Source organism: Panthera tigris, chromosome D4 (genome assembly GCF_018350195.1).
Source record: "Panthera tigris isolate Pti1 chromosome D4, P.tigris_Pti1_mat1.1, whole genome shotgun sequence".
NCBI lineage: Eukaryota > Metazoa > Chordata > Mammalia > Carnivora > Felidae > Panthera > Panthera tigris.
Window position 1 is genome coordinate 32,284,589 of NC_056672.1, and position 12,162 is coordinate 32,296,750.

At 36.7% G+C, this 12,162-nt stretch overlaps 1 protein-coding gene and 1 long non-coding RNA gene across 16 annotated transcripts in view; one reads left to right on the forward strand and one right to left on the reverse strand.

Moving 5' to 3' along the window:
- LOC102949191 overlaps positions 1-12,130 on the reverse strand; it is a 71,413-nt gene extending 59,283 nt beyond the window's left edge. For 3 of the 4 annotated variants that reach the window (XR_447207.3, XR_006210798.1, XR_006210797.1), the window contains exon 1: positions 11,168-12,130. This is a non-coding gene — a long non-coding RNA (uncharacterized LOC102949191). Of the gene's footprint in view, positions 1-11,157 lie in introns of all 4 variants that reach the window. The other variant, XR_006210799.1, reaches the window with a different exon arrangement.
- The window catches only part of KDM4C (lysine demethylase 4C), a 431,545-nt gene that overhangs the window by 116,128 nt on the left and 303,255 nt on the right, over positions 1-12,162 (forward strand). For 11 of the 12 annotated variants that reach the window (XR_006210796.1, XM_042965101.1, XM_015544915.2 and 8 more), the window contains exon 8: positions 10,017-10,120. Coding sequence is in view for 10 of the 12 variants with exons in the window: in XM_042965101.1 (XP_042821035.1) it covers positions 10,017-10,120 (104 nt within the window). In the remaining 2 variants the exon portion in view is untranslated. Of the gene's footprint in view, positions 1-10,016; positions 10,121-12,162 lie in introns of those variants that run through there. The other variant, XM_042965111.1, reaches the window with a different exon arrangement.

Here is a 12,162-nt window from a genome sequence, read left to right on the forward strand (position 1 = left end):
TACATGTCTGATTTCTTCATCTTTCCTCATTCCTTTCTTCCCTTCATCCTTTCCTTCCTAATAACTAATTTAAACTTCTCCAAAGTAGTGTTCTCAAATCCATAGTAATAGTTACTAAACTTTGATTTTTAATCTTTTTCCAAGGCTCAAACTTTGGTGATTTAATAGCAACATTATGGGTTTAGTTTGTCATATGAGATTGGAATTTAGAAGGAATTCCTTTGTGGGGCGCCTGGGTGGCTCAATCGGTTTAGCGTCTGACTTCGTTTCGGGTCATGATCTCGCGGTCTGTGGGTTCAAGCCCTGCATTGGGCTCTGTGCTGACAGCTCAAAGCCTGGAGCCTGCTTCGGATTCTGTGTCTCCCTCTCTCTCTGCCCCTCCCCCGCTCATGCTCTGTCTCTCTCTCTCTGTCAAAAATAAATACACATTAAAAAAATTAAGAAAGAAAATAAAAGGAATTCCTTTGTAACAGCCAATGTGTTAGAAAATATAAACCAATGGACAGTTTGGAGAAATTTTTATCTGAAGGAAAGAATACATTTTTAGAGTAGATCTGCTCTATCTCTAAAACAATTTAAAAACATTTAATGATTATTTTGGGAGGTCAGATTAATTGAAGTATAATGTGCTTACAGCAAAAGTGACTCCCTTTAAATATACAGTTCAGTGAGTTTTGACAAATATGTACAGTGGTGTAATTACCACCATCATCAAGATACAGATCATATCCAATTCCCTGAAAAGATTCTGTTGTGCCATTTCCCAGTTAATCCTTCCCCACAGCCATTGGCAACCATTAATCTGATTTCTGTCCCTAAAAATAGAATTTTACAGTATGTAGACTCCTTTGTCTTCTTTCACTTAGAATAATGCTTCTCACAAATGATCATTTTTCCATTGGATACTGGACATTGTATTCAATGGATGCAACCTGATCCTTGAGAGGACTTATGGGATTCTGCACTACCCATGCTGCACAACTCCTAGCAGTATTTTGTAAGTCTTTTTTTTTAAAATTTTTTAATGTTCATTTATTTTTGAGAGAGAGACAGAGAACAGGTGGAGGAGTGGCAGAGAGAGAGGAAGACACAGAATCTGAAGCAGGCTCCAGGCTCTGAGTTGTCAGTGCAGAGCCCGATGCAGGTCTCGAACTCACAAACTGCGAGATCATTACCTGAGCCGAAGTCAGATGCTTTACTGACTGAGCCACCCACAGTACTTTATTAGTCTTAGCAAAGGTTATTATGGGATACTTTTTGGGCTTTAGGGCTTTGTTGGGAGCTCTGGAGTACATGCTTTTTATCATACTACATTTTTATCCTCTAACATGTTTGGGCTGAAAGAATGTTCCAAAGACCATCGTTGCTTGCTTACCACTGTAAAGTATCTTAAAAAACAAACAAAAATATTGTCTTTATTTTATTAAGGAGTTGGCAACTGGTAGGGTCCTATCTTTGTAGATAGTATAAATGAGGTATAGATCATATAAATCAAGTTGTTTAAGCAGCCTATTATAAGTTTGTATTATTGCTCTTCCCTTCTCTTGGATGCTATAACCACAAGAGTTGATTCTTCTTGAAATATATATTTAAACTGTTTTGCTCATTGGAAACTTAGTTTGTTTTTCCAAACTATTCTTCCAGTTTTTTTTTTCTTTTATACCTCCAAATCAGATACCATTTCATTGGGAGTTCATCGATTTACCTGTCACAGAAACCCTAATGTGTTACTTGTGGACAGGAGTTGGTATGGGGGAAATAAGTTGTAAAATGGTTGTCCTTACCAATATCCATAGCTTGGAGTGTGAAATAAGTGATTGTCTTCTCAGTCTGGTCTTTCTAGTTGTATAGGGTTTTTACATTAGAGCTCAACTGTGAGTATTAATTTGGAATCCAGGCTGAATGTTGATGTTTAATTTTAAAACAATAGAGTTAGAGAACAATTGGAAGAATCTACAGGTGAATACAAAGTTAAAAGTGAATCCATATGGTTTAACTCAGGTTGTGCTTGACTGTTAGAATTCCTTTTTGGGGAAGAAGTTTGTTACTTGTGACTAGAACTGTTAGGTTTAGGTCAGAAGGCCCAAGAGAATGATACAATTTTTTTTAACCTTTTTTTTGACGGTTGCTTATTTGGGGCGAGGGGAGGGGGGATGAGTGGGGGAGGGGCAGAGAGAAGGGGAGATAGAGAATCCAAGCTCCACACTGTCAGTGCACAGCCTGATGCGGGACTCAAATTCACAAATTGTGAGATCATGACCTGAGCCGAAATCAAGAGTCAGATGCCCAACTGACTGAGCCACCCAGGTACCCTGGAAATGAGACAGTTTTTAAAGCTTCGTAACCATTGACTTTTCATGAAAACACCCCCAGTCAGCTCTCTAGATCTCTTGGGACTGTGATTCCCCCTTCTCAGCTAGGAGGCTGCAGAGACAGTGGAAAAGGAAGATTCATTGAACTAACATGGTGACTGGAGTCAGTATTGTTTAAACGAGTAATAGGGATAAAAAGAATGGTTAATATTTACTGAAATTTACTGTGTCAAGTATACTAACAAGTTTTTTTCTCCCTTTTTTCTTTTCTTTTCTTTTCTTTTTTCTTTTCTCTTTCTTTCTTTCTTTCTTTCTTTCTTTCTTTTTCTTTCTTTCTTTCTTTCTTTCTTTACTGTTTGCTGAGTATGTCTTACATACTTCATTTTTATTTTTAAATTTACATCCAAGTTAGTTAGCATGTAGTGCAATAATGATTTCAGGAGTGGATTCCAGTGATGCATCCCCTATGTATAACATCCAGGGCTCAACCCAACAAGTGTTTCCTTTAATGTCCCTTACCCATTTAGCCCATCCCCCCACCCACAACCCCTGCAGCAACCCTCAGTTTGACCTCTGTATTTAAGGGTCTCTTATGTTTTGTCCCCCTCCTTGTTTTTATATTCTTCTTGCTTCCCTTCCCTTATGTTCATCTGTTTTGTATCTTAAAGACTTCATATGAGTGAAGTCATGATATTTGTCTTTGTATGACTGACTAATTTTGCTTAGTATAATACCCTCCAGTTCCATCCATGTAGTTGCAAATGGCAAGATTCATTCTTTCTGATTGCCGAGTAATATTCCGTTGTATATATATACCACATCTTCTTTATCCATTCATGTGTCTATGGACACTTGGGCTCTTTCCATACTTGGGCTATTGTTGATAGTGATGCTATAAACATTGGGGTGCATGTGCCCCTTCGAAACAGCACACCTGTATCCCTTGGATAAATACCTAGTAGTGCAATTGCTGGGTTGTAGGTTAGTTCTATTTTTAGTTTTTTGAGGAATCTCCATACTGTTTTCCAGAGTGACTGCACCAGTTTGCATTCCCACCAGCAGTGCAAAAAAGATTCTCTTTCTCTGCATCCTTGCCAACATCTGTTATTGCCTGAGTTGTTAATTTTAGCCATTCTGACTGGTGTGAGGTGGTATTTCATTGTGGTTTTTTGATTTGTATTTCCCTGATGATGAATGATGTTGAACATTTTTTTCATGTGTCTTTTAGCCATTTGGATGTCTTCTTTGAAGAAGTGTCTATTCATGTCTTTTGCCCATTTCTTCAGTGGATTATTTGTTTTTAGGTATTGAGTTTGGTAAGTTCTTTATAGATTTTTGATACTAACCCTTTATCTTATATGTCATTTGCAAATATCTTCTCCCATTCCGTCAGTTGCCTTTTAGTTTTGCTTATTGTTTCCTTCGCTGTGCAGAAGCTTTTTATTTTGATGAGGTCCTAGTAGTTCATTTTTGCTTTTGTTTCCCTTGCCTCCAGGGACGTGTTGAGTAAGAAGTTGCTGCGGCCAAGATCAAAGAGGTTTTTGCCTACTTTCTCCTCGAGGATTTTGATGGCTTCCTGTCTTACATTTAGGTCTTTCATCCATTTTGAGTTTATTTTTGTGTATAGCATAAGAAAGTGGTCCAGGTTCATTTTTCTTCATGTTACTGTCCAGTTTTCCCAACACCATTAACTGAAGAAACTGTCTTTATTCCATTGGATATTCTTTCCTGCTTTGTCAAAGATTAGTTGACCATATGTTTGTGGGTCCATTTCTGGGCTCTGTGTTCTGTTCCATTGATCTGAGTGTTTTTGTGCCAGTACCATACTGTCTTGATGATTACAGCTTTGTAATACATCTTGAAGTCCGGGATTGTGATGCCTCCAGCTTTGGTTTTCTTTTTCAGGATTGCTTTGGCTGTTTAGAATCTTTTCTGGTTCCATACAAATTTTAGGATTGTTTGTTCTAGCTCTGTGAAGAATGCTGCTGCTATTTTGATAGGGATTGCATTGACTATGTAGATTGCTTTGGGTAGTATTAACATTTTAACAATATTTGTTCTTCCAAAACATGAGCATGGACTATTTTTACTTTTTTTGTGTGTTCTTCAAGTTCTTTCATAAGCTTTGTATAGTTTTCATTGTGTAGATTTTTCACCTCTTTGGTTAGGTTTATTCCTAGGTATTTTATGGTTTTTGGTGCCAACAAGTTTTTTTTTTTTAAAAATTGAAGTAAAATTCACATAATATAAAACAAACTATTAACCAATTTGAAGTGCACAATTCAGTGGCATTTAATATATTCTTTTTTTTTTTTTTTTAAAGTAGGCTCCATGCCCAATGTGGGGCCTGTGCTCGCAACCCTGAGATCAAGAGTCAGATGCTCTGCTGACTGAGCCACCCAGGCACCCCTAGTATATTCTTATTGTGTAATCATCACTTCTATCAAGTTCCAAGAAAATTTCATCACCCTAAATGGAAACCCTGTATCTATTAATCAGTCGTTCTCTGTTCCCTCCCACTTCTCCCTTGCCCCTGACAGCCACTAATGTGCTTTCTCTCTAGGAATTTACATATTCAGAATATTTCAGTATACATGGAATGATACAATATGTGACGTTTTGTGTCTGCCTTCTTTCACTTATCATATTTTCCATTTTATAGTATGTATGGGCATTTAATTCTTTTTTATGGCTGAGTAATATTTCATTGTGTGAATATTAACACTTTTTGTTCATCCATTTATCAGTTGATGGACAGACACTTAGGTTGCTTCTACCTTTTGACTATAGCTAAGTTATTTGTGCATTATCCTTTTGGTTTCCCGTAATGATCCAGTGAGGACAGCCATTGTAGGAAACAGTATGGAGTTTCTTCAAAACATTTTAAGATAGGGGGTGCCTGGGTGGCTCAGTCAGTTAAGCATCCGACTCTTGGTTTCGGCTCACATCATGACCTCACATTTTGCGAGTTTGAGCCCTGAATTGGGCTCTGTGCTGACAACCCAGAGTCTGCTTGGTATTTTCTCTTTCCTTCTTCCTCTTTGCTCCTCCCCTGCTCTCTCTCTCTCTCTCGCTCTCTCAAAATAAAATAAACAAACTTAAAACAATTAAATTTATAACTACTGTATGATCCAACAATTCCTCTTTTGGATATATATGAAAAGGAATCATTGTTTAGAAGAGATCTCTCCACTCTCATGTTCATTGAAACATTATTCACAGTAGCCAAGATATAGAAACAATTTAAGTGTCCATTGACATTTGAATGGATAAAGCAAATGTGTTACATGTGAAGACAATGGAATTTCAGCCGTAAGAAGGAAATTCTACCATTTGTAACAACATGGATGAATCTTGAGTTGTTACACTAAGTGAAATAAGTCAGACAGAGAAAGACAAATACTAGATGATCTCACATGTGGAATCTAAAAAAACTGAACATACAGATACTGAGAACAGATTTTAGTGGTGGTTCACAGACATGGTGGGTAAGGAAAATGAGTTAAGGTGGTCAAAAGGTACAAACTGAAAAGTTCTAAGAAGAATAAGTTTTGGAGATGTACTGTGCAGTATGGTGGCTATAGTTAATATTGTATATGTGAAGGTTGCTAAGAGAGTAGATTTTAAAAATTTTTATCATATCGAAAAAACTGTATCATTGTCATTTATGATATATCATTTTTGATTATGATATGATAAAATTTATGACATTATAACTGTATCATTAAAATCATTTATCATTACAAAAAACTGTAACTGTATGAAGTGATGGATATTAACTAAACTTATTGTGGTAATCATTTCACAGTATATACATGAATCAAATTCTTACTCTGATACCTTGAACTTATACAATGTTACATGTCAGTTATATCTCAATAAAGCTGGAAAAAAAGAATCCAGTGAGGAAGATAATAATAGCATCCTAATTGTACAGACAGGGAAACTGAGGAGCTGAGAGATTACACGACTGTTCAAAGCTACATGAGTGTTGAAGTTGTGTTTAGAATCCATGTCTCAGTAAGACTCAGCAAGTTCTTAACAACTGCTATTCTCTCTTGTTTTGCTGGCCATGTGGACAAGGTGAGGGTGGCTTTAAATATTTCAAACAATTGGATCTTTGGTCTAAAACTTAGCTTTGCTATTTAATACCAGTGAAAAGGTGTGTGTTCATTCAGAGTGGTAAAGGAGAGAGGAAAGTTGGTGCTCAAGTAAGCTTGTGTGTCAAGCATCTGTAAGAGGGCATTGGATAAGGTTTATACAAAAATCCCATAGCATAGTTCATGTCTTGTAGTCTGTCTCTCAAATATTCTTACCAAAATATCCCTGTAGGAGAAAAGAGTAAAACCTCACTACCCCACAATACTCATGCAGATTTTGTGTCTTGCTCCCCTACCTGATATGTTTGTTTTTATGTAAGAATAAGCCAGGTGACCTAATGTGACAAAAGTAGTTGCTGCAGAAAGATGTGGCAGGTTTATTCTGTGTGTTCTACACCTGGCGTATTAGCTGGTGAAGATGGGTGTGAGGCGTGGCAGTGGGATGCTAGCTGCTGTTTCCACTACTAGATCATTGAAGGGTCAGTGTAGAAGTTTTTTCTTGTTGGAACTTCTTGATTTCCAAGATCATGAAAAGAGTGTGACTAGTAAACTAGAAAATTTTATGGAATGTTATAGTAGTGACATTAAAATATAACTTTTAGAGACCACTTCTTCCAAATAAATTATTCAAAACATCAAGAAAGCAAATACTAGAGTAGAAAAAATGCTTCTGAAAGGCATATTTTAAAGGACTTATTTGCAAAAATTTTAACACTTTTTTCTTTTCTTTGTGACTCTTGAAAAACTCAACTTGTCTTAAGTTGAATTTTTTACCCTAATGTTATCTTTTATATCAGAGGGTTTTTTTTTTATGTAGATGATTCCAAAGCATTTTTTAAACTAATTATGAAAGACAGTAGCATTTCTTCAGCCAGCATTGCTCTGAGTTTTTAAAAATACCATTTTGTATCTATAAGTATTCTGATTATATTGACTTGCTTATATGTTACATAACATACTTTTCATACACTGTGGAATAAGCTATGTACTGCTGTAGATATTTTGAGGTAAAATTCATTTTGAGTTACATGCTTTGAACATAATTTGTGTTGTTTACGAGGTGTTTTTCAGTGATGTAAAATATAATTTTGATAGCCTGTTGTAAATATAAATTCTAAACCAATTCAAGTTTTTTAATATACTGTAAATTACCTTCCTCCGGTGGTTTTCCAATTTAAATTAACTTATGACCAGTCACCACATTGTTCAGGCCCTGATTATAAATCCATATCAAAAGAAAATTAAATAGACTCCTCTTTCTTCATTGATTTTAATTTAAAACTCAATTCATTTAGGATGCACAAAGTTACAGATTCGAAAAGTTTGCTAAATCCACTTGAATTGTAATATTAAAATGTTTCCATGGGTTGTGCATTTGGGGATGACTTTGCTGTGCTTTACTGTCGGTGGTGTAAGACTCAGGACTTCATATTGTGTAGATATGGCCATTACAGTAGTGTGGTATTTTCTCTTCATTCACTGAAGTCTGCATTTTTTCATTGGGTTGCTTATTTGGTATAAAGTTTTATTTTCTACTTATGTATAATAAGTATTAACCATAAACAGAGGGCTGCATCAAATGACCATATAGGGCAAAATTATTCTTTTTATTCTCATTGGTATTATAGGGAATAGTAATAGTTCTGTTGTTTCCTTTGGCATATACTTTTTAATATTTCCAACTACTTAAAAAATTCAAGTGCAGAAGTTTAAGCAGTACATGCTGCCTTTTTGCAGATGGTTCCTTATAACCTAATGACTATTTCTTGGCTGGCTGATTTATTTCCTTCTGATGAGCACATACTACATGGTAGCATCAATAAAGTCTTATTTACTTTAAAAATATTCTTGTGAGATACTTCCATGAGGTTAAAATGGTTCATGGAGTTAATGAGTACTGGTAATCCTTTTGTCAGATTCGTCACATGCTTGACCTATTTGTGTGTTGAAGCACAGAGTTAGATAACTGGCATTTCCAGTGGCTTTCTCTTCATTTTGGTAGTGGAGGAGTTAAACAGCATCTTTGCTTCTTCCCGCTTTACTCATGTGCATCCCTTGTTTTCCTGGTGAGTTCTGTTTTCTGTCTGGGTTCTCTGTCTCGGATTCTTCTCTGTCTTTCCATGTGTGCCTTTCCCTTCTTGCTTTCCCACTCTCTTTGGCATGGTTGTGTTTCCTTATGACTGAGGAAGGTGAAGAGCCAGGGTCATGCATGCTCATTTTCCTCTAGCTTAGCATAGCTGAATTCGTGAGAGTCTGCCTCAGCACTGCAGGGATGGAGTCAGTGGTAGAAAAAAACGACTCTGTTTTGGTCTGTAATATACTGTTGAGTGAAAGGGTTGCTGCATGTTAAGCTTCCTCACGTAAGGGACTCCTCAAAACATTGCTCCCACACAGGCTGGTGGAGCAGGTGTCCAAGCATTTGACTGGTGCTGGCCAGGAAGTTGGTTCAGGAAATTGATAGCAGCTAACTTTTTTTTTTTTTTTTTTTTTTTTTAGTTTTAATTTAAATTCCAGTTAGTTAATATACAGTGTAATATTAGTTTCAGGTGTACAGTATTGTGATCCAACACTTTCATGCAGTGCTCCTCACAACAAGCGCCCTCCTTAATCCCCCTCATCTATTTCATGCATGTCCCCACCCACCTCCCCTCTGGTAGACATCAGTTTGTTCTCCATAGTTAAAAGTCTGTTTCTTGGTTTGCCTCTCTCTCTCTCTCTCTCTCTCTCTTTTTTCCCTTTGCTTTTTGTTTTCTTTCTTAGATTCCAGATATGAGTTAAATTTCCCCAAAGAACACAAAAATACCAATTTAAAGGGATCCATGCACCCCAGTGTTTATAGCAGCATTATCTACACTAGCAGTTGACTGTTTTAAATTGATCAAAAAGAAACACAGAAAGGTGGGAAACTGCTGTGTTTCTGTTCTTTGCCAGGCATTGGGACAAGTGTATCTGGAATGATCACTTCTAGGAGCCTTTTTAAAATGAGAGATTTCTTTATGAAAATGCGTATTTACCTTCCTAATCAGCTTTATTACTTTGCACATTCATCAGTTACAAGGCAAATTGAATTAAAATGTGTTCATTTAAATTTGTAAGGCTTGGGGCGCCTGAGTGGCTCAGTCAATTGAGCATCGGACTTCGGCTCAGGTCGTGATCTCCCAGTCTGTGAGTTCGAGCCCTGCGTTGGGGTCTGTGCTGACAGCTCAGAGCCTGGAGCCTGTTTCGGATTCTGTGTCTCCCTCTCGCTCTCTGCCCCTCCCCCACTCATGCTCTGTCCTCTGTCAAAAAATAAATAAATAAACATTAAAAAAATAAAAAATAAATAAATTTGTAAGGCTTAGTAATCTTATATGTTATGAAAATAATTTTGGGAGCTCTTTTTGTAAAGAAGGTCTACCTTTAGTGATATACATATGTATTCCTTAGTTTTTAAGAATTCTGACTCTAATTTTTAGTACCGGAGGTTTTTTTTGATGGTGGAGTTGGTCTTTATTTGCATAAAGCTGTCATTCTGTGAGAATACTAGAACGTAAGGTTTACAAAACCTGTCTGAAATTTTATCATAATTGACACGTTACTACTTGTATTTATTATTTCCATTTAGGTTTTTTCCCAAGCAGTTCTCAAGGGTGTGATGCATTTCTTCGCCACAAGATGACACTGATATCTCCCTCAGTACTGAAGAAGTATGGTATTCCCTTTGACAAGGTATATTAGTATTACTCTTTAACATTTCATTTCGTGTGTGTAGTATTTATATTTAAGACAAGTGTAACACAAGCTAATATATCCTTGACTTCAAATATGAATTTTAGGATGTGGGTAGGAAAATTCAGATTTATGTTTTATAACCTGGCAATTATTTGTCTAAATACTAATTTGAAGTTACTTTTATTTCAGGATACATTTACTACTGAAAATAAAATGCAGAACATTCAACAAAATGAGATGTAGCACTTATACACTGAAGTCTTTTATAACCTAAAACATAACATAATTTGTATATATGTGATCAATATGTGATTATGAATAACTATATATATATGATCAATTTTTTAAAAACAATTATTATTAGAAGTTTGGTTAGAGTCAATGATTATGACACCAGTATGTTGCTTCTAAACACATTCAGACATAGTACAATGAAAATTTCATTATGGATAAAATTGCCTGATGACTTAATCAGATATTGCTTCTTTGGAGTATTTCTAAAGATTAAGTTCTGTAAGACTCAGTACATGCTAGATTCTTCTATTTTTGTGTCCATGGGTAGTTATTGGGTCAGAATTATTACAGAGCATGAGAACTTTTATGTGAAGAAGCTAAAATGAAGAAAAAAAACAAAAACAAAAAACTTTTGACCAGATAAATAAAAGCTCCCTCTCAGAGGAGGATTTAGTATTTAGCTCCTTATAGAAACATTAATAAATAGCTATACCCTCTTCATCTTCTTTTTTTCTTCATTTTTAATTTGACTTTTCTTCCTATAATCTTTGCTGTTTTTCACCTCAGAAGTTTTTCACTTGTGACTAAATCTTTACCTCTTATTAATTTCAGGCCCTTAAAGTGCATTCCACCCCCAATCCCCAGCTTTGTTCAAAGTGGAATTTTTGCAAGGACGAGGAATCATTCTCCAGCTTGAGGGGAATCCATGCTCATGCACAAAGCATCTAGCTATATTCACGCATAAGATGAGACATATTTGTCTTGTGTGACAGAGATGCTGTCACCACTGTTTTACTCACATAGTCTTACCCATGACAAAAAGCATGCTTCTGAGATGTGCACTGTGGCAGGTGTGCACAGATGTGGAGAGAGGCTGGTCTTGAACTGCAGCGCTGTCACAGTGCCCACTGTTACAGAGGGCGGGGGGTGTGTCCCTGAGATGGGCCACTGCTGCTGTGGCGCTCTGTCTCACTTGCAGATACCTCTGGGCACTGGGTTTCTTAGTCTCAGACACATCATCAGTGAGTGTTTCTTTTAGGTGGTTGGCATTAGCTTGATCAGACACTTTTATTTAAGTTGGAGTTTTAGAAGACAGAGGAGAATGAGTGAACTAGGGTCTCCCAAGGATAGAAAATCTTTTATGATTTTAGGGCTGGTGATAGATAATTGATCAAGCTGGTCTTTGGAGAAGGGATTATGTGAAGTAGTAGGATTGTGGGATTGGTTCATTTCCCCAGGATGGAGGCCTTGGAACTCATAGCTCCTTTCCAAGCTTTGGGGAGAAGGAGGCAGGTGCCCTCCACCCCTTTCTGGGCTGTGGCTTCTTAATACTCCTTGGTAAATCACCAGATGGCTCTCCTCTGCTCTCTTGAGGGTGGGACATTTTGTGGCTTCTGAAGACACCAGTGCCTCATCATCTGATTGGCAATTGCAGTTTTTCATATGAAATACTGCCACTTCCCTTTCTACATTGATGAAGGATGTGTGATAACTCTGTGTTCCTCAAGAAACATATTCTCTGATAATGGTAATGTAACGTGGGACAGAGTAGTGTAGGCTTCCAAATTAAACTTCACAAATTTATTCCTGATTCTGTCACCTGGGAAAATTATGTAATTTTTCTAAGCCTCAGTTTCTTTAGCTGGAAAATGATGATAACAATAGTACCTACTTAATAGGGCTGTTATGAGGATGAAAAGAGATGACCTCTAAGAAGGGCTTTGCATAATATATGTTATACAGAACATATTCTTTCTCCTTACTTCGACCCTCTTTTTAGGCAGTTCTTTCACATTTGGAGAAAC